Source organism: Salvelinus namaycush, chromosome 5 (assembly GCF_016432855.1).
Source record: "Salvelinus namaycush isolate Seneca chromosome 5, SaNama_1.0, whole genome shotgun sequence".
Taxonomy (NCBI): domain Eukaryota; kingdom Metazoa; phylum Chordata; class Actinopteri; order Salmoniformes; family Salmonidae; genus Salvelinus; species Salvelinus namaycush.
Window position 1 is genome coordinate 62,645,080 of NC_052311.1, and position 27,317 is coordinate 62,672,396.

A 27,317-nucleotide genomic window follows, 5' to 3' on the forward strand; every position below is an offset into this window, starting at 1 on the left:
TCACATATATAGTCTTTATTTTTCTGTAACTTCCACTTAGAACAATGGTAACCAAATGACAAAGACAACAACAAAAAAATCTAGAAAATCATATAATTCTCTGAGTCAGTTTTAAAGTCTTCTGTTGTTGTATGTTACATAGATTAAAGGTCCTCCAGGATCGATGTGGGCTCCTCCTCCAGTGGTCACCGTCCAGAGAGGAAGAGCTGGCCGCTCTAGATGAGAGTCTGTGGTACCATGGAAAGGGAAAGAGAGAGAGAGATGGAGAGAGAGAGCGGGGAGAACAGAGAGAGACCAACAGAGAAACCAGTATGTCTGGCATCAAATTATGTGCGTTACCTGACTGCTTTAAAGTGTAGCTCAGTCCTGATTGATCCACTGGTAAGTCAAGATAAGAACCGAGCAGCCATCTTCAAGTAAATCACAAAGCCAGAACATAGTGGAGCATGGTTCTGTGAACAGACTGGGCTAACATCAGAACCAGCTGGGCAGCGCGCTGGAGAGCAAAGGAAGTCTCTCCTTATTTCTCCTTCTGTATGGGTGTGTCTTTTGGTATCTGTGCAAATATATAATTTCCATTGCTTCATCACACATTTCACAACGTCTTTGAGCCCTCTAATTCTCTCTCTCTCCCTCCTTCTCTTCCTGTAGTTCCCTCCTGGAGGCCAATGTACAGAGGGTCACAGAATAGTGTGTCACTGAGCAGCTCAAAACATCAGTTAAGTCACTGTTAACTTGCCCCCACATATACACTCCAGCCCCTCCTAGTTCGTCAGTCTTAGTCCTGCTTCCCCAGAAGGTCTGTGTCGGTGCTGCTCTGTGGGGGTGGTATGGGTAGGCAGGGTGCAGGGGTGCTGTGGGGGAGCCGCCGGGGGCTGGACCCACCTCCTCCCTCGCTGTCTGTGTTGGAGGAGGAGGGGGGAGGAGGAGGGGGCAGGCGGGGCAAGGGTGCAGATGAGGGGGGGATCCTCGTGGAGCCCATCCCTGACCTCAGGCTCTGGATCCTCCTGCACTCGTGGCAGATCCTGACGTGTGTGCAGCTGCGAGGGAGTGCCACGGCGGCCTGCGGCTGGGGCGGGTGAGGAGGGGTGGTGTTGGCCCCCAGAGTGTCCTCCAGGAGTCGCTGAGGCCCGGGGCCCATGTCTGAGGGACCTCCCCCAGCCCCTACACCCCCTCCTGGCCCCCCTGCTCCCCCAGTCAGGGGTCCCGAGCCGCTGTAGAGCTTGCCGTTGCTGAGGCGCATCTCCCGTACGAGGCGGAGTGGCCGCAGGGCCCCCAGGGCGATGCGGGTGGGGTGGCGGAGGGCCGCGGAGTTGCCCAGGGGGCGGCGACGACGGGAACGGGAACTCTTCTTACAGGATATGGCGTTTCGGAACTCGGTGAGCATCTCCTGACAGACAGACACCTGAGAGGACAGAGGAGAGAGAGAGGGACGACGGGAAGGGGAGCATAGGGAGAGATAGGGGGCCACAAAAGCAAAGTAGACAGACAGGGGGGGAAAGAGGGAAGGCAAAGGGAAAGAGATAGAGGGGGGAGAGGGTGGAAAAAAGAGAAGGAAAGCAGAAACATGGCGGAGGAGGAGTAAAAGAGATGGTAGGAGGAGACGAGAACCGAATGAGGGTATAGAAAGGTAGAAATGGGGGGATGGCAATGAAAGTGTTAATGAATAGAAATGATTTGGAGATAATGAGGGGAGATGTAGAGATGGATAGAGGTTGGAGAATATCCAAAGAGCAGAGAGAGTTAATACAATCCATACAAATTACCAACTGAGCAGAACAAATTGTGTTCATTACACATTATATATAATATATAATGGTACATAATGAACTATGAACAAACAGGCAGGCCCGCAAACTGAGGTGCATGTAAACAAACAACACAAACACACACACACACAAACAGACACACACACACCTCTTAACATTCCAACAGCATCACACACTTGCACAAAAAGTTCCAACAAAATGCACCAACAAGGACACATAGACGTGGACATTATGGAATATTCTAATCTACAAAATCATAACAATGATGAATAATACTCTTACACAAACAGAAACAGTATTCATTATCAGAAAACAGACACTGATTGACAGAATGACAGGTGTGGCAGACACACACAGAGCGAGGAGTGATCCAAGAATGGAAAGGAAGAGTACCAGCATGTGAGGCATGTAAAAGAAGATAGATCGTGACATTTAATGCCAGGGAAATCATTACACACTGCTTCTTAAGCAAGCAAATATTGGCATCACAATATTGGCTTATCCATACCCTGTACTAAACATGAACACATTCTAATCACAGTCAAAATACCCTCCCGCGATCACATACCAACGCTAGTACTATAGCATGCCAACACAAGTACAGTGGGGCAAAAAAGTATTTAGTCAGCCACCAATTGTGCAAGTTCTCCCACTTAAAAAGATGAGAAAGGCCTGTAATTTTCATCATAGGTACACTTCAACTATGACAGACAAAATGAGAAAGAAAAAAAATCCAGAAAATCACATTGTAGGATTTTTAATGAATTTATTTGCAAATTATGGTGGAAAATAAGTATTTGGTCAATAACAAAAGTTTATCTCAATACTTTGTTATATACCCTTTGTTGGCAATGACAGAGGTCAAACGTTTTCTGTAAGTCTTCACAAGGTTTTCACAGACTGTTGCTGGTATTTTGGCCCATTCCTCCATGCAGATGTCCTCTAGAGCAGTGATGTTTTGGGACTGTTGCTGGGCAACACGGACTTTCAACTCCCTCCAAAGATTTTCTATGGGGTTGAGATCTGGAGACTGGCTAGGCCACTCCAGGACCTTGAAATGCTTCTTACGAAGCCACTCCTTCGTTGCCCGGGCGGTGTGTTTGGGATCATTGTCATGCTGAAAGACCCAGCCACGTTTCATCTTCTTGCTGATGGAAGGAGGTTTTCACTCAAAATCTCACGATACATGGCCCCATTCATTCTTTCCTTTACACGGATCAGTCGTCCTGGTCCCTTTGCAGAAAAACAGCCCCAAAGCATGATGTTTCCACCCCCATGCTTCACAGTAGGTATGGTGTTCTTTGGATGCAACTCAGCATTCTTTGTCCTCCAAACACGACGAGTTGAGTTTTTACCAAAAAGTTCTATTTTGGTTTCATCTGACCATATGACATTCTCCCAATCTTCTTCTGGATCATCCAAATGCTCTCTAGCAAACTTCAGACAGGCCTGGACATGTACTGGCTTAAGCAGGGGGACACATCTGGCACTGCAGGATTTGAGTCCCTGGCGGCGTAGTGTGTTACTGATGGTAGGCTTTGTTACTTTGGTCCCAGCTCTCTGCAGGTCATTCACTAGGTCCCCCCGTGTGGTTCTGGGATTTTTGCGATCACACTTGTGATCATTTTGACCCCACGGGGTGAGATCTTGCGTGGAGCCCCAGATCGAGGGAGATTATCAGTGGTCTTGTATGTCTTCCATTTCCTAATAATTGCTCCCACAGTTGATTTCTTCAAACCAAGCTGCTTACCTATTGCAGATTCAGTCTTCCCAGCCTGGTGCAGGTCTACAATTTTGTTTCTGGTGTCCTTTGACAGCTCTTTGGTCTTGGCCATAGTGGAGTTTGGAGTGTGACTGTTTGAGGTTGTGGACAGGTGTCTTTTATACTGATAACAGTTCAAACAGGTGCCATTAATACAGGTAACGAGTGGAGGACAGAGGAGCCTCTTAAAGAAGAAGTTACAGGTCTGTGAGAGCCAGAAATCTTGCTTGTTTGTAGGTGACCAAATACTTATTTTCCACCATAATTTGCAAATAAATTCATTAAAAATCCTACAATGTGATTTTCTGGAAAAAAAAATCTAATTTTGTCTGTCATAGTTGAAGTGTACCTATGATGAAAATTACAGGCCTCTCTCATCTTTTTAAGTGGGAGAACTTGCACAATTGGTGGCTGACTAAATACTTTTTTGCCCCACTGTACGTTCACACAACATCACAACATGTGACTGGACCCTGATCTGCTTACAGGAGAAATCTGTCCTGCTTCATTTGAGGTTCAGTTGTAAAACTAGCCACCCTCATCACCCATGCACAATACATAGCAAAGCCAACAGTGAAACACATAGACTAGACACACACTGATTAACATACACACACACATGGTGCTAGAAGCAGCCCGACGAACACATATTCAAACACACACAGTTCCAGAGGCGGCCCAACAAACACACACACGCTGCACGACAGAGGATGGGGAGTCAGGGTTGGTGTGTTGCCATGGGGACCTACTGGGGTGGGTCTGTGGTGTCGGCGAGGGCAGGATTGAGGGCGTACCTCGTCTGTCTCTGAAGAGCAGCGCGTCGACCACACAAACTCCATGATGGCCACGAACACAGCGATGATGAGGCCACAGATCAACACCACGAAGATACCCCCGATGTTCTCCATGCCCAGACCTGTGGAGGAGAGACATGATGGTTAATACACACACACATACAGTACCACCAATATGCCCCTGATATGACACAAGAACAGTTACACAGACAAAACCACAGACCCTGGTAATCTCCCATCTTACAGTACATTCGTACATTCAGAACATTCAGACATTAGTTGAGATACAACGCTGCAAAGACACTGGAAACAGAGTAGTGTACTGACCCTTGGCTCTGTGGTCCTCCTCTTTAGGGCACTGTCCTCCCTCCCACCACCTCCTCTTCAGGATCTCCAGCCTGTTGTTCTCCTGCAGGTGCAGGATGGCCATAGTGATCTCCTCTCTGAACGGAGAGCCTGGGAGGACGAAAGGAAAGAGGGAGGAGGAGAAAGAGGGGAAAGATGGTGAGGAAGAGGAATTAAAAGGCTTGTGGTCTCCTCCCCTTCTCATCCAGATGTTGTGGGTTGTACCACTCCCCCGTCTCTCCCTGTCTCCCATCCTCCCTCCATTTCACCGCCATTCTCACCCAATCTCTTCTTCTCTCTTTGCCATCTCTTCTCATGTCTCCTCTTTCCCATCTCTCCCCTTTCCCATCTCTCCATCTCTCCTCTTTCCCATCCATCTCTCCCCCATACCTGCCTCCCTCCATCCCTCTCTCCCATTTCTCCCCACATACCTCCCTCCATCCCTCCCTCCATCCATCTCTCCCCCATACCTCCCCCCTCCATCCCTCTCTCCTCCTATACCTCCCTCCATCCCTCTCTCCCCCATACCTCCCTCCATCATCCCTCTGACCCCATACCTCCCTCCCTCCATTCCTCTCTCCCCCATACCTCCCTCCCCCATACCTCCCTCCCCCATCCCTTTCTCTCCCCATACCTCCCTCCATCCGTCTCTCCCCCATACCTCCATCCCTCTCTCACCCAGTGGCATGCCGATGCCGTAACCCTTGGTGTCCAGCAGACCACCTATCTGGGTGAGGTTACAGTTGAGTTTGCGGTAGTACTCATTCATGGTGCTCTCCAGGAGGAAGGCATATTTAGAGTTGACCACGCGGGCAATGCCCTCCTCCGTGCTCTTCACAAACACACTGGGCTGCTTGGAGTGCATGTAGTTCCACATGCGCTGGTATGTCTGGTAGCGCGAGTTCTGGAGGGGGGGAGTGAGGTGGGGGGGTGGAGGAAAGAGATGGGGAGGTGGGAAAGGGAAAGGGGAGGGAGGAGAAGGGAGGGGGAGAAGGGATAGAGATGGAAGGGTGGGAAATAGAAAGGGGAGGGAGGAGAAGGGATAGAGATGGAGGGGTGGGAAAGGGGAGGGAGGAGAAGGGATAGAGATGGAGGGGAGGGAAAGGGGTGGGAGGAGAAGGGATAGAGATGGAGGGGTGGGAAATAGAAAGGGGAGGGAGGAGAAGGGATAGAGATGGAGGGGTGGGAAAGGGAAAGGGGAGGGAGGAGAAGGGATAGAGATGGAGGGGAGGGAGGAGAAGGGAGGGGGGAGAAGGGATAGAGATGGAGGGGTGGGAAATAGAAAGGGGAGGGAGGAGAAGGGATAGAGATGGATGGGTAGGAAAAGAGAGATATATACATTTCCTCATATTTCCTCGTTATTAACAGATGCATTATCCTTTATCCAGATGCAGCTGAATCAAACGCCAGGTGGTAGTGTACATACAATATGTCATGCTAAGGAACAGCATAGACACAGAGTCAAGGTAACAGCAACTAGTTAGATACAGTATTGGATATGCAACAAAACGGGTGAGATGTAAAATGGGTTGGATGTGAAGGACTCTTTGGTAGTGTGTACAGTTAAGAGGTGGAGAGAGGGATGATGCAGCATCAAGGGAGGTCTGGGTAAGCACAATGAACACACACACACCTAAAGATTTACTCACCAACACACATGCACACTCAAACATACAGTCCAAACACACTGACAAACACAGATGCCAACACAGATGCCAGCAGCTCTTACATAAGCAAACACTGACACTCAGCCACTTAACACTAACAGCCATAAAGAACACAACAGGAGCTCAGAGACATGCCAGCAAATAGGGAAACAACTACACTCACACACTGTGCTCAAACACATACACACTTCACCATACACACACATACAAATAGGAGCGATCTGAGACAGGTCGGCAAATACTAGAACAACAGCACACACACCCACACACACACCTCCCTACCAGTCGTTCTCCATTCAAAGCTCTACATACGCCCCCCAGGGCCAGTGTCGGGCCGTACCATGAAGAAAGTCATGGTGCTCCCCCCGTGGATAGTGCCATACTCGATGTTGGTCTGGTCAGCCAGGTCGTCAGGAGACTCGATGGGCACCTCCATCCTCTGGACGGTCAGGAAGGCTGCCAGGTTGGCCGTGTAGGAGGAGATGATGATCAGCGTAAACATCCACCTGGGAGAAGAGAGAGACGGAGTTAGAGAGAGTAAGAGAAGGAGAGGGGGGATAGAGAGAGGGAAAGGGAGGTAGGACTAAGGGGAAAGAAAGGGAGAAGTGAGACTGTCTGAGAGAGACAGAGAGGGAGACAGAGACAGAGACAAAGAGACAGAGAGAGAGAGACAGAGAGAGAGACAGGGAGAGAGAGAGACGCAGAGAGAGACAGAGAGAGAGCGAGAAAGAAAGAGAGAGACAGAGACAGAGGCAGGGGCGGAGAGAGAGAGAGAGTCCGAGAAAATAGAGTTTGACAGAATCACAGACATGGAGAGAAATGAGAGAGGAGAGGGTGACAGAGAGACATTAACTCAGAAATACAGACTGAAACATACTTACCCACACATCTACACACACACACACACACACACACACACACACACACACACACACACACACACACACACACACACACACACAGACTTACCAGACCCCTGAGACGCAGCGTGTGGACAGGGCACGGGGCATGATCTCAGAGCCCTGCTGCATGAAGCCTCCAACAGGGAACCACAGGCTGTTCCCTAAGGTGTACTGGTTCTCCAGCATGTCCTTGTGCCCCTGCAGACACGGGTGGGGGTTGTACCACTCATAGGGACTCAACCTGGGAGTAGGAGAGTAGGAGAGGAGAACACTCTTAGAAAAAAGGGTTCCATAAGGGTTCTTTGGCTGTCCCTATAGGAGAACCCTTTTTGGTTTCAGGTAGAACCCTTTTGGGTTCCATGTAGAACCCTCTGTGGAAAGGGTTACGCCTGAAACCCAAAAGGGTTCTACCTGGAAACAAAAAGGGTTCTTCAAAGGGTTCTTCTACGGGGACAGCCGAAGAACCCTTTTAGGTTCTAGATAGCACCTTTTTTCTAAGAGTGTAGAGGAGAGAAAGGACCATAAGGACCTCTGTACACAACATCTATCTATCTCAATCAAGGCATTTTAATTTGGTGTGTATATAAGCTACTGTAACTCATTATTATTCAATTGTGTCAACCAAAATGCACAAACAATCCCAGAGTTCCTCACTAGTTTCCTGTTCCTGTTGCCCTGGGTTACTGTGGTGCTCTTTCATGCACTTACCTTGCAGCCAGGAAGAGCACACAGCTGACAGCCAGGTAGGCGAGCAGCATGAAGAGCCAAACGGCTGGAGAGAAGGGGTCCAGGAAGGAGAAATACCCCGGCTTCCTCCCCTAAAACAGAGACAGAGAGAGAGATAGGACAGGTTGGAGTGGCTCTGTTACATTACATTAGATAGCGGGCATGTAGTTCCTCTTTCAACCACAGAGTGGCAGTGTTCTTCCCTGCAACTGTAGAGCACATCATCTCCGCAATGTGAAGCTGTTCATAATGCAACAAATGTAAGCCTCAGAGAGTTGAACGGTAACCGTGTGCGATGTACAACCATAAACTCTATAAGACCTATCCATTCTATCTTTCCGAATCAGATTCAGATATCCTCGATAGCCTCAAATAAATGTTTTGTCACAGCCCATAAATTAAACAGGATAGCACAAACAGCAGTTAGGGAAATCCAATACACCCAACTGCTCTGGTTTGTCTGTCTGTCTTACCAGGTGGACTCTGTACAAGATGCTGATTCCTAGCGTCATGAAGGGCTTGGAGAAGTCTATGACTTTCTCCCTCTCAGACGTGATGGTGAAGCCTGCTACTGCCAAGTCTGCTTTCTGTGGGAGAGAGAGAGAGAGAGAGAGAGAGAGGGGGGGGGAGGGTCAGAAATAGATGACAACAAACCGGTCACTCAGAGTCAGAGACCCCTGGTTTGGAGATGCACCTATGAGCCAATGGCGTTCCCTCCACCTCTCAGAGGGAGAAAGACAGAGTGACACATACACGGAGAGAAAAAATGTGTTTTCAGAGAGACAATAGAGTCAGAGATTTACTGCAGCAGAACTGTTGGCTGGCTGTTCCATCTATGGAACCTCCTGTCAGACAGTCAAATTAAAGCCTAATTGATGAACATGGGATTAGTCTGGTTTAATCAGTCAGGAGAGCAGAGAGGGAAGAGAGAGTGGGGAGCAGGGCAGCACCATGGCAAGAGGCACATGGGGACCACACTGTGGTAATTGAAGTATGCTGTGATCTAATTAAGCACACAGTCCCTTATTATCGTGTGTGTGTGTGTGTGTGTTCGTGTGTGTGTGTGTGTGTGTGTGTGTGTGTGTGTGTGTGTGTGTGTGTGTGTGTGTGTGTGTGTGTGTGTGTGTGTGTGTGTGTGTGTGTGTGTGTGTGTGTGTGTGTGTGTGTGCTCACCCTGTTGATGAGCTCTCCCACCATGCCGGTCCAGGACCCGTTGGGTTCAGGCGCTCCATACAGCCCATCATCCACCAGTTTAATCCTGAAGGAGCACTTCAAGATGTCTGCCAGCTCTCTCAACATGTCCACACAGAAGCCTTCGTACTGGTCATTCCCCTGGTACTCCTGGTAGTTACCCTTACGCATCACATAGGGGCTCTCCTGCACAGAGAGGAAGGGGAAAGGGAGGGGACAGAGGGATGCATGTCAACTCTGGCATTACTATGTGTAGGAGACTGATGTGATTTACTAAAATGACCTTAGGTTATACACTGAGTGAACAAAACATTAAGAACACCTTTCTAATATTAACTTACACCCCCTTTTGCCTTCCGAACCGCCTCTATTTGTCGGGGCTTGGACTCTACAAGGTGTCGAAAGCGTTCCACAGGGATTCTGGCCATGTTGACTCCAATGCTTGCCAACTTGACACAACTGTGGGTTGATGTCCTTTGGGTGGTGGACCATTCTTGATACAAACGGGAAACTGTTGAACGTGAAAAACCAGCAACGTTGCAGTTCTTGACAAACTCATACTGGTGTGCCTGGCTCCTACTGTCATACCCCATTCAAAGGCACTTAAATCGTTTGTCTTGCCCATTCACCTCTGAATGGCACACTTACACAATCCATTTCTCAATTGTCTCAAGGCTTAAAAATCATTATTTGTCTCCTCCCCTTCATCTACACTGACTGAAGTGGATTTACCTGGTCAGTCAATGTCATGGAAAGAGCATTCATAATGTTTTGTACACTCAGTGTATATGGTGATGACCTCAGTATATAGTGGTCATAATAAAGGTTTTGACCTCACCTGTATTATGGTCATAATAAAGGTCTTGACCTCACCAGTATGGTGGTCATAATAAAGGTTTTGACCTCACCAGTATGGTGGCATAATAAAGGTTTGACCTCACCAGTATGGTGGTCATAATAAAGGTTTGACCTCACCAGTATGGTGGTCATAATAAAGGTTTTGACCTCACCAGTATGGTGGTCATAATAAAGGTCTTGACCTCACCAGTATGGTGGTCATAATAAAGGTTTGACCTCACCAGTATGGTGGTCATAATAAAGGTTTGACCTCACCAGTATGGTGGTCATAATAAAGGTTTTGACCTCACCAGTATGATGGTCATAATAAAGGTTTTGACCTCACCAGTATGGTGGTCATAATAAAGGTTTTGACCTCACCAGTATGGTGGTCATAATAAAGGTTTTGACCTCACCAGTGTGGTGGTCATAATAAAGGTTTTGACCTCACCAGTGTGGTGGTCATAATAAAGGTTTTGACCTCACCAGTATGGTGGTCATAATAAAGGTTTTGACCTCACCAGTATGGTGGTCATAATAAAGGTTTTGACCTCACCAGTATGATGGTCATAATAAAGGTTTTGACCTCACCAGTATGGTGGTCATAATAAAGGTTTTGACCTCACCAGTATGGTGGTCATAATAAAGGTTTTGACCTCACCAGTATGGTGGTCATAATAAAGGTTTGACCTCACCAGTATAGTGGTCATAATAAAGGTTTGACCTCACCAGTATAGTGGTCATAATAAAGGTTTTGACCTCACCAGTATGATGGTCATAATAAAGGTTTGACCTCACCAGTATGGTGGTCATGATAAAGGTTTGACCTCACCAGTATGGTGGTCATGATAACAATTTCGACCTCACCAGTGTGGTGGTCATGATAACGGGTTTGACCTCACCAGTATGGTGGTCATAATAAAGATTTTGACCACATCAGTATGGTGGTCATGATAAAGGTTTTGACCTCACCAGTATGGTGGTTATAATAAAATGTTTGACCTCACTAATATGGTGGTCATAATAAAGGGTTTGACCTCACCAATATGGTGGCCATAATAAAGGGTTTGACCTCACCAGTATGGTGGTGACGACGAGGGTCTTGTTGGCCAGTGTTTCCGAGACGTTGATGTCCAGACTGGTGGCGTTCATAGCCAGTGTGTTGTTGGAGTACCAGATACCAATCTGAGAGAGAGAGAAAGAGGGAGAGAGAGAGGATAATAATTGCAGGATGTGTGTGATTATACAGGAGGTAGAGTAAATCCATGTGACAGTGTAAAACAAGAAGGAGCTAGAATCCAGAGTACAAGCCCAAAGGCACTTTGGAAAATAAACTATATGTTCACATACATCTCTCTATGGGTCAGATAGGTAATGGCTCTAAAGATAGAATGATCATTTCTTTCTAAAGCCCTATATTTTCTCTTCTCGTGCTGCATTTCTAAGAGAACAGTTTCTAGGAGCGTTGTAGATATACTGTATGTCAGCACCCTCACTGTGTTTGAAATGTAGAACGTTAAAGACCTTCACGTTCAGAGGGAAAACCATCTAATTAGAATACGAGTGCTACATTTTTGGAGATCCCCCTTGGAGTCTCATATCGCAAATGTCGACCCAAAAACAACCATTGATTTTGCTGTTCTATTTAGCCTTTAGTCCTCAGCTGGTGTTATAGCTAAGTCCATACTGTAGCGAATCACAAAGCACTTCCATAGCATAACCAATTCTAATTATATGGCTAGAATGTCACTGTTATGGAGGATTACTGTCAACACGGAAGCCATTTTGTGTCAAACACTGTTTCTCTATATCCCCAGTGCCCTCTGACCTCTCTGTGACCCCTGCGGTGTTTCTCCAGAATCCTCAGGGTGTAGTTGGTCCTCTGTCCTTTACTGTTGAACTCCACATGGCCTGTCAGACCGTCATACTCCACCTGACAGAGAGAGAGGGAGGGAAAGAGATGGAGGGATGGAGAAATATTATTATGATGCCAATAAAGCTAATTTGAATTTAATGGAATTTAATGAATTGAGAAAGAAAGAGGTACGAGAGAGAAAGACACAGAGAGAGAGAGAGAGAGAGAGAGAGAGAGAGAGAGAGAGAGAGAGAGAGAGAGAGAGACAAAGAGAGAGAACACTATACTTACACTACACATATCTAGTACACAGTGTGACAGAGCTAACAGAGCTTGATAGAGCTAAGATGAATGGAGTGGTGGTGAAGATGGAACACACCCAGTGGTTTGATAACAGAGACAGATAACAGGCCTGTACTGAGGAGACAAAGAGAGATGGAGCACAGGCAGTGGTTTGATAACAGAGACAGATAACAGGCCTGTACTGAGGAGACAAAGAGAGATGGAGCACAGGCAGTGGTTTGATAACAGAGACAGATAACAGGCCTGTACTGAGGAGACAAAGAGAGATGGAGCACAGGCAGTGGTTTGATAACAGAGACAGATAACAGGCCTGTACCGAGGAGACAAAGAGAGATGGAGCACAGGCAGTGGTTTGATAACAGAGACAGATAACAGGCCTCTACCGAGGAGACAAAGAGAGATGGAGCACAGGCAGTGGTTTGATAACAGAGACAGATAACAGGCCTGTACCGAGGAGACAAAGAGAGATGGAGCACAGGCAGTGGTTTGATAACAGAGACAGATAACAGGCCTGTACTGAGGAGACAAAGAGAGATGGAACACAGGCAGCCATGAAGACAGCTCGTCAATGAGACACACAGACAACCAGCCATGTCAAATAACAAAGAATAACAAGGGAGGAGGAGTGCCAGATGGAAGACAGACAGACAGACAGACAGAGTGACACAACCACCTATTACCAACAACACTGGACCCCAACACAACGACATGGTGGGCAGGACAGGAGTGTGACCCAACACAACGACATGGTGGGCAGGACAGGAGTGTGACCCAACACAACGACATGGTGGGCAGGACAGGAGTGTGACCCAACACAACGACATGGTGGGCAGGACAGGAGTGTGACCCAACACAACGACATGGTGGGCAGGACAGGAGTGTGACCCAACACAACGACATGGTGGGCAGGACAGGAGTGTGACCCAACACAACGACATGGTGGGCAGGACAGGAGTGTGACCCAACACAACGACATGGTGGGCAGGACAGGAGTGTGACCCAACACAACGACATGGTGGGCAGGACAGGAGTGTGACCCAACACAACGACATGGTGGGCAGGACAGGAGTGTGACCCAACACAACGACATGGTGGGCAGGACAGGAGTGTGACCCAACACAACGACATGGTGGGCAGGACAGGAGTGTGACCCAACACAACGACATGGTGGGCAGGACAGGAGTGTGACCCAACACAACGACATGGTGGGCAGGACAAGAGTGTGACCCAACACAACGACATGGTGGGCAGGACAGGAGTGTGACCCAACACAACGACATGGTGGGCAGGACAGGAGTGTGACCCAACACAATGACATGGTGGGCAGGACAAGAGTGTGACCCAACACAACGACATGGTGGGCAGGACAGGAGTGTGACGGACTGATATGCTGTAGTTGCTGGTGACTTGTTTAACAATGTGGCTGCCAATGGTATCTAAATAGCAGATATATTGGTATGAGAAGAAACTATCTATCTTCTTTGTCAAATGAAGACTCAAATTGAAAGTGAACTGTGTGTGTTCTTGTGTGTGTTCATGTGGCTGCGTGTGTGCCTGTGTGTGTATGTGTGTGTGTGTGTGTGTGTGTGTGTGTGTGTGTGTGTGTGTGTGTGTGTGTGTGTGTGTGTGTGTGTGTGTGTGTGTGTGTGTGTACTGACCATGCGTAGGTAGTTCATGAGGCTGGTGCCGTGTTGCCAGATCTGAGGAGAGGTGCAGCTAAGAGGTTTGACTCCAATCTCCTGACTCCTGTTGAGCTCCCTCACCGCCCCCACCACAACGTGCACCGCGTCAAACATCAACGCTGACGACAACTGGAGGGGGAGAAGAGGTGCACGAGGGAAAGAAAGGAGAAATGGGCAGAAGGAGGAGAAGAGAGTTGCAGGAGGGCGAAGAGGGGTGGTAGGTAAGGAATTGCAGGAGGGAGGAAGGGGTAACATTGTTCATAATATAGTAATAACCTTATTCCATTTTGGTGTCTGTATTTGGTGATTCAATGAGACAAGCGTCCATATGGACCATTTGATACCTACACACCAGGAAGTAACACTTGTTACCATACAATTTCTCAGTTAAAACAAGGTATGCACCAGCTGACACAGGTATGTGTGAATGTAACACCCTGGTAGAACATACCGCAGGCCCGGGGTAGATGAGATCACAGCCCTCCCTCCAGGACAGGTTGAGACTCCTGATGAACTCCAGGTAGAACGGATGGGTGGTGTTGAACATGGAGAACCCTATGATGTTGGACTGGTCATCGACTATGTCATCCAGCCTCAGCAGGGGGAAGTCCTGGGAGAAGATGAGGAGATGATATGTTGGGTGAGTGACATGTCTATGAAATCTCAGAAACAGAAACAGAGCGCGAGACAGAGTTTACTGTTAATTTCTGTGTATTTCACTTGCTTTGGCAATGTAAACATATGTTTCCCATGCCAATAAAGCCCATTTGAGTTGAATTAAGAGAGAGAGAGGCGCATGCGCGTATCCCCTTCAACGCATGGGGAGATAGTAGCTCTGTTTTGTACCTTCAAAACGGTGAATATATGTAGAGGCCAGACAACATAGTTTCCATTAAGCCTTTAAAATCAATAGATCAATATATCCCCAAGCAGCCGGGAGAGAGTGAGCAGCAAACCAATCTGTGAGCAGAGTGAGCAGCAAACCAATCTGTGAGCAGAGTGAGCAGCGAACCAATCTGTGAGTAAAACGAAGCTGAGACTCAAACCCAACAAGCCATATCTTCCCTTAGATGAAAAGACAAAGATCAACTTGGAGATGCAAATGAGAGCAACGAACAGCGGAAGGACAACCAGTTCTCACCAAAACAAACAACAGTTACAATCTGTTGTTAAAAAAGTAGATTCTATCATGTAAGCTATGCATATACAGGGCGGGCACGTGGATGAAACAATACAATTGGCCTTCTGGAAACAAAGATGCAAACTTTAGAAGATGAACTGGATCAGCTAGAAAACAAATCGAGACAAAATAATACGAGAATATTGTCCCTACCAGAATACAAGAAAAAAGCACACCTTTCCAGCTATGTGATCAAGCTGATATTGGAGGATCTTAGTGTGGATGTATTACCAGAGGATCTGGGGGCGAAGACATCAGATTGGCGTGAAGCAGAAGAACGCTAAATACCCTCGCTTGGTAATCTTTAATCTGTGGAACTATCAGACCAAATTCAACATTCCGAGGGCACAGGGTTATAAAGAGATCAAGGTCCACGGCCAGTCCTTTTGATTCGTCCAGGACCTGTCTTCTAGACTGAGAAACAAACGCAAGCAATTCATTCTGATCAGACAGTCACTGGAGATAAAAGGAATCAAGTCTCAACTCTGATTCCAGGCAGTACTGTAGTTATGGAAGGGAACACAGAGAATGAGTTCACAAGCACGGATGAAGCCCTGAAAAGGCTGCAAGAAACCTTTCCAGTTGAAAGAGAGCCCAGTGCCCTGAGGAGAGGCAGAAGCAGGAAAAAACGACAAGTACACTAGGCTACATACAGTGATGCCCCAGACCAACTTATCGTAAATTGAGACAATATTCCTTCCCCCTCCCCCCCAATACAATCTAGACTCTATTGTCCTCAAGTAACTGTTCTTCTCTAGGAAGTAACAATAGAATTAGCCAATGCCAATGAGAAACATGGACACTGAAAATACAATATAAAAGAGGAAATATAGCATGTAAGTCAACAATTGTAAATAATAATGGATGTGTGTTTGTGTGGGCGAGAGGGTGTGAGTGGGTGTATGTGTGGGTATGTGTCTATGCATATGAATGGGAGAGTGAAGGAGGGTGAATATGAATATGTGTAGGAGGGCGGGAGAGCATGAGTGTGCGGAAGCATAGGGTATACGTTGTGTGTGAATGAAGGAGAATGGATGAATAGTTACACGTGTAAATGGGGGGTGTAAATGTGTTTGAGAAGAAGGGAGGGGGGCTAAAGACAGAGGTTGGGATAAACTTGGCCTGGGTGGGGAGGGAGGACAAGGAGGGGAGGTGGGGGGTTTAAGGAGGAGTAAAGATGGGAGGTGGCGATAAGCTTGGCTTGGGTGTGGTAAAGGGCTGAGAACAGGGAGGGGGAAGTGGAGAGGGATGGATTTGGTTTGGGAGAGAGAAAGAAGGACTTATTATAATACAATGTATTCCTTTTTTTCTGACTTGTAAACTCGTTGTAAAATTTCTATGAGTTCTGGACAGATTCGAAAAGGATATTGAATCATTATTAGTCCTTGTTTTAAGATGTAATGGTGGTTGTTAGTGAGAATGGAGAGGGGCTATATCCAGGGGATTGGGAGGGGTGACTGGGAGGGCATCAGACTTGTGCTTGGGGCCTCCACTCATCCGATTTCAGTCTCTCAGAGGACCAACTCACCCTAGCCACTATACTTAAATTTAATTTATAAGGTAATACAAACCAAACACAGTACTTAAGTGTCAGTCTTTCTTCAAATGTATGTACAATGTATTATCCACAGCTTTTTTGGTACATTAGGAGAGGTGTCAGAGCTAAAAAGAAAAATGTAAAAAGGCATAGAGCCTCAAGTACTATGAGTACTGAGCTTCATGTTTTTTTGTGTGTGTTTTGTTATATGTCTGCTCAGCCCACACACTCTATATATGTAATGTATACAATAACTATGTACTGTATTTATACTATGATCCTCCCATTCTATGGAATGCCTACCGCCATCATATGTCATGACTGCTAAAATGTTTTACTTGGTTCATCAATGATAGACGAAACAGTTAAGGTGAACTTTGAGTCTAAACATGGCCAACAAAATCCAACTTATTACATGGAATGATGAGGGTTAAAGCATATGGTTCTCGAACACCTAAAAATATTGTCAGCGGATGTGGTTTTCTTGAAAGAGTAAAACATGTTAAAAGGAGAAATTGAACATTTAAAGAAGAGTTGGAGAAGCTTATGCTGACACCTACTGTAGTAACAGCAGGGATGTAGGCATCCTGATAAATAAGAATACACCATTTTCCCTTGTACCTTACATGGTGAAAAATACACATTGATTTCATTGTACTGGATATCCCACCAGGGGCAAGTAGGGTGTTTTTTGACAGAATTTAAGCGATATTAGATTAAATCCAGAAAGGAACTATTATTTTAGCAGCTGACTTAAATTATACATTCGATATGATTGACAGACTTAGTAAAACAAAAAAAGATGTTACCTTTAACCTCAATTATATAAAAACATGTAAACTCCTATTTTTTCATACATTATATATACTATATATATTTCAGCCACACCCGTTGCTGACAGGTGTATAAAATCGGGCACACAGCCATGCAATCTCCATAGAAAAACATTGGCAGTAGAACGGCCTTACTGAAGAGCTTTTTTCAGTGACTTTCAATGTGGCACCTTTCCAACAAGTCAGTTCGTCAACTTTCTGCCCTGCTAGAGCTGGCCCAGTTTTAATGGTTCGGGTTAGGCCCCTTAGTTCCAGTGGAGGGAAATCTTAATGCTACAGCATTCAATGACATTCTAGATAATTCTGTGCATCCAACTTTGTTGCAACAGTCTGGGAAGGCCCTTTCCTGTTTCAGCCTGACATTGCCTCTGTGCACAAAGCGAGGTCCATATAGAACTGGTTTGTCGAGATCGGTGTGGAAGAACTTGACTGGCCTGCAAAGAGCCCTGACCTCAACCCCATCGAACACCTTTGGGATGAATTGGAACACCAACTGCGAGCCAGGCCTAATTGTCCAACATCAGAGCCCGACTTCACTAATACTCTTGTGGCTGAATGGAGGCAAATCCCCACAGCAATGTTCCAACATCTAGTGGAAAGCCTTCCCAGAAGAGTGGAGGCTGTTATAGCAGCAAAGGGGGACCAACTCGATATTAATGCCCATGATTTTGGAATGAGATGTTCAGGGAGCAGGTGTCCACATACTTTTGGTCATGTAGTGTATTTCTCTCTGAGTGTTGTAATGTGTTTCACCCACCTGGCACGCCCCTGAGCCCCGTCCCTCACACACACCCAGGGACAAAGAGAGGGATTGGGAAGGAGGCGGAAGGAAGGACACAGAGGAGAGGAAAGGTGGAAGGATGGCAGGAATGCTGAGGCGTTGGTGAGGCGTTGGTGAGTTCTTACCATGGTGGTGAGGATGTACTTGTAAAACGCTGATGTCATCCCCAACTCTGACGCCTGTTGAGAGAGAGAGAAGCGAATGGGGGAGGGGAGACAGAGAGAAGGAGAGTGAGATAGAAAGTAAGAGGGAAGAGGGGGAAGATAGATGGAGAGGGGAAGTGGTAGGAGACAGAGTGAGGGCGAGAAGGACAGAAGCAGAGAGAGAGAGAGAGAGAGAGAGAGAGAGAGAGAGAGAGAGAGAGAGAGAGGGAGAGAGAGAGAGGGATGGAAAGAGAGAGAGAGAGAGAGAGAGAGAGAGAGAGAGAGAGAGAGAGAGAGAGAAAGGGATGACGAGAGAGAGAGGGATGGAAAGAGAGAGCTTACCATAACCACAGTGTTAAATTGTCAAACTTACACAATAAAGCTTAAGGCAGAGAGTAGACAGAGCAGAGAGAGCAGAGAGCAGTGGTAATGCATGTACTGACAGACAGACAGAGTTCTATATAAAGGCCTATCTCTGAGTCACTCCTGTGCTCTGACTGCTGTTGCTACAGGCTGTACAATATACATCATCATAACACCTATGGACCCATTATCACCACTGAATATGGATTACCACATGTCAAATAGACAAGCTGTCAATATGATTTAAGCTGCTTAAGATAATTGAACCATTGTTGCTCCCTGTATAACTTCACAGGGTTCTCTGCATTACTGTCCTGTATCCAGCAATCATCAGTCAAATTGTTCTTGAGCTAGAAGTAGACCCAGACCACAGATCTAGGATCAGATTATTATACCATGGGCCCTGATACTAAATCAGTCAATAGGTACAACTTCTCAGCCTGATCTCAGATCTGTTTGTGCTCTACAGGCGACAACTCATGTAGCTACTCTATAAAAGCCACCCTAGCACTGAGGCATGACCCCTGACCTTTTTAAGGATGAGGTAGGAGATGGAGGCGTTGGCGTCGATGATGATGGTGGCCACCTTGTCGTCTCGTATCTCCTTCAGCAGAGGGGTGGGATCCAGGCTGTCATCCAGCATCCTGATTGACAGGGTCTCCCTGGAGATCAGGAAGCGCCGCACTAGCTCCTCCAATCGCAGAAGGCCTGAGGGGCGGAGCCGGGAGAGAGCCGGAGAGAAGGGTAAGAGAAGGGATAGAATAACAGAGACATTTTAGGTGAGACTTTATTTAACATCCAGGGAGGGAGGGAGGGAGGGAGGGAGGGGACCCTCCCGGAGAGCAGGCCTGTAAGCAGTGTGGTAATCACTGAACCAGGCCAAAAACTTTAATTAGTTTGAAGGAGGAGAAAAATCAATACTCTCTCTCTAGCTTCCTCTCTTTCTCTTTCACACCCTCTCACTAACCTAACCTCTCCTTCTGTTTCTCTGTCTAACTGCTCTCTCTCTTTCGCTAACCTCTCCATCTTTTGCTCTAGCTCTTTTGTATCTCTCTCTCTTTCTTTTCCTATCCTGGTCACTCTCCCCTTTGCTCTCCATCTCCTTTGTCATAATCTCTCTATTCCTCTCTCCAGCTCTTGCTTCCTCTCTCTTTATCCCCTTTTACCATCTCCCTCTCTCCTCTCCTTCCTCTAACCTCATCCATCTCATAAAAACTGCATAATGGCACTAGATTAATAGCTGGACGTGACCCATACATAACTAGAGAAGGAAACTTCCCCAACAACATTTCAGTGAGCCAAAAAGAACCGGAAAATGCCTGGAAATCAACATAAAACATCTTTGTCCATGCAGCAACCGAATGGACACTATAAGAAGAAAAAACAAACCCATCTTGGTCTCCTTGCTTTACTCATCACTACATCTGATATGTGATGGACGGCGGCCCTATCTCTCACACACACATCACGTCCACTTATCCTGAAAGACACTCGACGGAGGTAGAGGGAAAAATATGAATACCCCTGTTGGTTGTAACCATGGTGTGTTAATCGTCTACCTCTCTGCACCACACTGACTGTACGTACGTGTGTGTGGAGGGAGTCAGGCAGTCAGCCTGTTGAGTGGCAGTTAGCACCTATTCTGCAGCCATGGCAACCAGCAGCTCGTCGGCACGGCGATAGCTCCCACAGCCAAGTGGGTCAGAGTCTGTGGATAACGGTAACCTTGAGGAGATCACTTCCTAGACAAATATAGAGCCTCATCTGCACCCGCAATCACTAAATCACCATGACTACCGTACCTGTTGCTTTTAAAACCTCTTCCAAATAGAAAAGCTTTTTGTGAACACATCAAATAGACACAAGTCTCACATCAACATGAGACACATCTCACATCAGCAAATGGAAGGAAGGAGGCCTGTGTATCACATCAAAATCACTGATCATATCGCTGTGCAGTTTCTGATGTATTTCAAAGGGTCTCATGTTCAAAGTGGCAAGTCTATGAAGAGGAGAGGAGCTCTTCATTTTCTGAGACTGAAACAGGATTACAGCTCTTTGGAATAATTACTGTGCATCAATCATTAAATCAATAGTCTGATAGAGCAACTTACAATTGTAGGAGCTCAGTCTTTATACTGTATCAGGAGCCTGACAGGTGGTTGACTGTCTGGGCAAGTGCTGGAGGATGAGTAAGAGGTAGATACTGTTGGAGTGTGATTTGCATGGACCACAAGTTGTGTTGTTTGCATGTACAGTTTAGAACTTTAAGAGCAGCCTGTCAGAATGAGTGTCTAACAGCAGGGGACGGTCATAATCGCCCAGACAGTGTGAACGTGCCAAGATGCCGTGAGCTCGCACAGAGAGTGTGAGTTGCAAACACACACACACACACACACACACATACACACACACACACACACACACACACACACACACACACACACACACACACACACACACACACACACACACACACACACACACACACACACGAACACACACACAAAGGCACACACACAAAGGCACACGGACAACGGCACACAGACAAAGGCACACACACAGGGCCTCCTGAGTGGCGCAGTGGTCTATTGCAGTGCTAGAGGAATCACTACAGATCTGGGTTCGATCCCGGGCTGTGTCGCGACCGGAAGACCCATGAGGCGGCACATAATTGGCCCAGCGTCGTCCGGGTTAGGGGAGGGTTTGGCTGGCTGAGATGTCCATGTCCCATCATGCTCTAGCAACTCCTTGTGGCGGCCGAGCGCATGCACCCTGACATCTGTTGACAGCTGTACGGTGTTTCCTCCGACACATTGGTGCGGCTGGCTTCCAGCTTAAACGAGCAGTGCGGCTTGACTGGGTCATGTTTTGGAGGATGCATGTCTCTTGACCTTCGCCTCTCCCGAGTCCATACGGGAGTTGCAGCAATGGGACAAGACTGCAACTTCCAATTGGGGAGAAAAATGGCTAAAACGTAAATAAATATTTGGTAATAAGAATTTAAATAAACACACAATTACACATACATCTACATGCGTGTACACAGACACACACAGTACTCACACTCGGCCTTGGCGCAGACCAGGCTGGCTGAGGGGTAGCTGAAGGATCGCAGGATGGCTGCCACGGCCAGGCTCAGGTCCTCATTGCTAGGGTATAGACTGACCGAGGCAAAACGCAGGTAGGGCAACCTGGGAGTCTCCTCTGGACCTATCTTTACATGTGGGATCTGGAGACGAGAGGGGGAGAGGAGGAGGAGAGGAGAGGAGAGGAAAGGAAAGGAGAAGAGGAGGAGGGGGGAAGGAAGGAAGAGGAAGAGAAGGAGAAAAAGGAAAAGGAGGAGAGAAGAGGGGAGAGGGGAGGAGAGAATAAAGGAAGTAGCGAGCGAAAGGAAGGAAGGAAGAGCAGAGAAGGCAATGATATCAAATAACCAGTATAGAAAACATTAAGGAGGAAACAGAAATGAGGAGAGGCGGGGAAGAGGAGAACAGAGTGAGAAGGGATAAAAGGCCAAAGGGAGTAAAGAGAAAACAGATGGAAGAAGTGGTTGATGGTTAATTACATGAGGAGAGATTCAGCACTCCTGGGAGACTCAATCTTCTGACACTGTAACGATGAACAAGAAGGGTGAGAGAGAGAGAGAGAGAGAGAGAGAGAGAGAGAGAGAGAGAGAGAGAGAGAGAGAGAGAGAGAGAGAGAGAGAGAGAACGTGTATATTCATGCATGTGTGTATATGTTTGTGCCACTCACCTCCTTCTCTCCACATATATGACTGACAGTAGAGCCAGAAGCAGGGCTGTTGGCAGGGCCTATCACAGACACCACTCCTTTAGGTAGAATCTGGCACACTGAGAGGAGAGAGAGACAGAGGAACAGGAGTCAACCAGGTGCACTTCTCTTAAAAGAAATCACTTTAGTCTGGGTGCTCTGTTAGTCTGGTGGGAATGTATTACTATCTTTGTTGTCTGTTGCTATAAATGTTGAAGTGCAGTCTATTGTTTCTAATGCTTGCGGACCTCAGAACTCTTACTCACTCCTTGGTTTCTCCTTTATCCCTCTGGCTTGGTTCCATTATGCCACCTTCCCTTCATGGGCAGAGGGAAGGGAGTGAGTTTGTAGAGTGGAACCTAGCCATTGCCTACACCTTAAAATTCCTTTGTGACTACTGATGGGGAAAGGATGGAAACATAGCAGCAAGGTGGAAACTCCATCTTGCCTACTGTTAGGGCGTGTTCAGTCTGTCAGTCAGTCTGTAAGTCAGTCTGTTCTGTCTCATAGTTAACATATTGTTCAATGATCAGCTCCTGTTACTGATCAATGCCACTGACATACTGATTAAGGCCAACATGTCTTCCTGCCACACTGCACTGTGTCACAGTAACCATGGTTGTTGAACCTAGACAGTAACAGGGAAACGAGGCCTCTAAGTCAATGATTGACAGGGGGCAATAATGGCACCCATCATGGGGCTACAGTAAGTATATGGGTGTATCTTCACGTCAGTTCAGCTGAAGGAAATGAGACGAGGAGAGGAAGCTGCTTCAGATTCACCCTGGGCTCCATTTCATTCCGCTACATCTCTCCATCCTCATCATCCATAACCTCTGGCGTGTGTGCGTGTGTGTGTGTGTGTGTGTGTGTGTGTGTGTGTGTGTGTGTGTGTGTGTGTGTGTGTGTGTGTGTGTGTGTGTGTGTGTGTGTGTGTGTGTGTGCGTGTGCGTGTGCGCGTGCGCGTGTGTGTGTGTCTCATACAGCTACAGCTGCAAGATGAGGCCTGTGATCCAAGGACCCTGATGGCAAATACGCCTGTCAGAGTGTCCTGCCCACTGGTCAAGGACACACACACACACACACACACACACACACACACACACACACACACACACACACACACACACACACACACACACACACACACACATACTGTACTGTACATTCACATACGTTCACACACAGTCACTTCTCCCTCCAGCTCGCTGTGGCCAGCGGCAGGGTGGTGACCTCTTGCAATGGGAACAGCAAGTGTCTGTATCCTGATAGAAGTCATTAGTCTGTGAGCTAATACACATAAACTACTGAATGATATCCTCAATCTGTTTTGTACATAAAGTCTGTAGAAACTGTATTACTGGTCTGTACTGGTCTGTACTGGACAGTACTGGTATTACTGGTCTGTACTGGACTGTACTGGTATTACTGGTCAGTACTGGTCTGTACTGGACAGTACTGGTATTACTGGTATTACTGGTCTGTACTGGTCTGTACTGGACAGTACTGGTATTACTGGTCAGTACTGGTATGTACTGTACTGGACTGTACTGGTATTACTGGTCAGTACTGGTCTGTACTGATATTACTGTCCAGTACTGGTCTCTACTGGTATTACTGGTCAGTACTGGTCTGTACTGATATTACTGTCCAGTACTGGACTGTACTGGTATTACTGTCCAGTACTTGTCTGTACTCTTCTGTACTGGTCTGTACTGATATTACTGTCCAGTACTGGTCTGTACTGGTATTACTGTCCAGTACTGGTCTGTACTGATATTACTGTCCAGTACTGGTCTGTACTGATATTACTGTCCAGTACTGGACTGTACTGGTATTACTGTCCAGTACTTGTCTGTACTGGTATTACTGTCCAGTACTGGTCTGTACTGATATTACTGTCCAGTACTGGTCTCTACTGGTATTACTGGTCAGTACTTGTCTGTACTCTTCTGTACTGGTCTGTACTGATATTACTGTCCAGTACTGGTCTGTACTGATATTACTGTCCAGTACTAGTCTGTACTGGTATTACTGGTCAGTACTTGTCTGTACTGGTATTACTGGTCAGTACTTGTCTGTACTCTTCTGTACTGGTCTGTACTGATATTACTGTCCAGTACTGGTCTGTACTGATATTACTGTCCAGTACTAGTCTGTACTGGTATTACTGGTCAGTACTTGTCTGTACTATTCTGTACTGGTCTGTACTGGTATTACTGGTCAGTACTTGTCTGTACTGGTATTACTGTCCAGTACTGATCTGTACTGATATTACTGTCCAGTACTGGTCTGTACTGATATTACTGTCCAGTACTGGTCTCTACTGGTATTACTGGTGAGTACTTGTCTGTACTCTTCTGTACTGGTCTGTACTGATATTACTGTCCAGTACTGGTCTGTACTGATATTACTGTCCAGTACTGGTCTCTACTGGTATTTCTGGTCAATACTGGTCTCTACTGGTATTACTGGTCAGTACTGGTCTGTACTATTCTGTACTGGTCTGTACTGATATTACTGTCCAGTACTGGTCTGTACTGATATTACTGTCCAGTACTAGTCTGTACTGGTATTACTGGTCAGTACTTGTCTGTACTATTCTGTACTGGTCTGTACTGGTATTACTGGTCAGTACTTGTCTGTACTGGTATTACTGTCCAGTACTGATCTGTACTGATATTACTGTCCAGTACTGGTCTGTACTGATATTACTGTCCAGTACTGGTCTCTACTGGTATTACTGGTGAGTACTTGTCTGTACTCTTCTGTACTGGTCTGTACTGATATTACTGTCCAGTACTGGTCTGTACTGATATTACTGTCCAGTACTGGTCTGTACTGATATTACTGTCCAGTACTGGTCTGTACTGATATTACTGTCCAGTACTGGTCTCTACTGGTATTTCTGGTCAATACTGGTCTCTACTGGTATTACTGGTCAATACTGGTCTCTACTGATATTACTGTCCAGTACTGGTCTCTACTGGTATTACTGGTCAATACTGGTCTCTACTGATATTACTGTCCAGTACTGGTCTCTACTGGTATTACTGGTCAGTACTGGTCTCTACTGGTATTACTGGTCAATACTGGTCTCTACTGGTATTACTGGTCAGTACTGGTCTCTACTGGTATTACTGGTCAATACTGGGCTCTAATGGTATTACTGGTTTGCACTGGCCTGTACTGATATCACTGGTCAGTACTGGTCAGTACTGGTATTACTGATCAGTACTTGGCTGTACTGATCTCTACTAGTATTACTGGTCAGTACTGGTCTTTATTGGTATTACTGGTCAGTACTGGTCTCTACTGGTATTACTGGTCTCTACTGGTATTACTGGTCAATACTGATCTCTACTAGTATTACTGGTCAGTACTGGTCTATATTGGTATTACTGGTCAGTACTGGTCTCTACTGGTATTGCTGGTCAGTACTGGTCTCTACTGGTATTGCTGGTCTGTACAAGTGTCTGTGGTCGTGTAATGGTTTGTACTGGTCTTTACTGCATACCGCTGCTGGCTTGCTTCTGAAGCTAAGCAGGGTTGGTCCTGGTCAGTCCCTGGATGGGAGACCAGATGCTGCTGGAAGTGGTGTTGGAGGGCCAGTAGGAGGCACTAAAAAAATATCCCAATGCCCCAGGGCAGTGCCCTGTGTAGGGTGCTGTCTTTCGGATGGGACGTTAAATGGGTGTCCTGACTCTCTGTGGTCACTAAAGATCCCATGGCATTTATTGTAAGAGTAGGGGTGTTAACCCCGGTGTCCTGGCTAAATTCCCAATCTGGCCCTCAAAACCATGGTCACCTAATAATCCCCAGTTTACAATTGGCTCTTTCATCCCCCTCCTCTCCCCTGTAACTATTCCCCAGGTCGTTGCTGTAAATATGTTCTCAGTCAACTTACCTGGTAAAATAACGGATAAATAAAATAAACTGAATCTGGTTTGTCCTGGTCTGTACTCGTCTGTAGTGGTGTTACTCACTGGTGTCAGTGGTCTCGTACTGGGAGTCCCTCTGCAGTTCGAATATATCCACCTCCACACGGGCTCTGGCACCTCCCTCCATCACACTGTTGATGTTCTCCCTGGCCAGGGCCAGAGCCAGCCGCTCCCCACGCCCACACACTGACTGGTCATCCAGGATCGCAGCTACATGGGGAGGGAGGGAGACGGAGATATGGAACGGGAGAAAACATTGATGTTACTCACCATTAGACAGTAAGACAAAAAGAGAAGAGACAAGCAGAGTATTTACGAGGGGTGTGAAGGCCAGGTGAGTGAGTGGGTGTGTCCTGGTGGAGGGGGGTGAGACAGACACCTGAGGGTGATCAAGGGATGGAAGGAGGGAGGGATGGATGGATGGATGATTGATAGATGGACACTCACCCATCCGGACGGAGGAGAGCAGGGCGGCCTGGCTTCCGGAGCGTGGTGCCATGGTAACTAGCAGGAAGGAGGAGAAGTGTATCGACAGCAGCAGCGCTGGCAGAGCCGGCATCTTCTACTGCTCCTCATAGAGAACGGTCTGCTGGCTGCCTGCTCGCCACCTACAGGACGGGAGGATACATTACAAACGCACACACACACATACTGTCATGCCTGCTTCTGCTCTTCCCCAGAGCGCCAGGCAGCCCAGCATTGCACAAAGTGTGTGTGGTGTATAGCGTCTTGTTTCTGCTCACTGTCAGCTGGTCATGACCCTCAGTTTGACCTCTGAGATGTGTGCGTGATATGTGTGTCTGGTATCTGTGTGAGTTGGAGATGAGTCACCTTTAACCCTGTAGGCACAACACAGCAGCTTGACTGCTTCTATCTGACCCCAGGGAGGTGAGGATGTTTTGCTTCTCCATCTCTCTTCCCTCCCTCCTTGCCTT

The 27,317-nt window shown here is 46.9% G+C and overlaps 1 protein-coding gene across 1 annotated transcript; it reads right to left on the reverse strand.

Moving 5' to 3' along the window:
• On the reverse strand, positions 1 to 27,317 carry LOC120048675 (glutamate receptor ionotropic, kainate 5-like). The gene is made up of 19 exons (XM_038994810.1): positions 26,830 to 27,317; positions 26,428 to 26,592; positions 22,424 to 22,521; positions 21,737 to 21,902; positions 19,200 to 19,378; positions 18,290 to 18,343; positions 14,285 to 14,443; positions 13,810 to 13,962; positions 11,822 to 11,926; positions 11,071 to 11,178; positions 9,139 to 9,342; positions 8,439 to 8,552; positions 7,948 to 8,057; positions 7,307 to 7,480; positions 6,678 to 6,843; positions 5,349 to 5,574; positions 4,653 to 4,781; positions 4,326 to 4,447; positions 1 to 1,405 (listed from the first exon to the last, which is right to left on the reverse strand). The coding sequence occupies exons 1-19, from the start codon at positions 26,939 to 26,941 to the stop codon at positions 779 to 781; spliced, it is 3,171 nt and encodes a 1,056-aa protein (XP_038850738.1). The 5' UTR covers positions 26,942 to 27,317; the 3' UTR covers positions 1 to 778.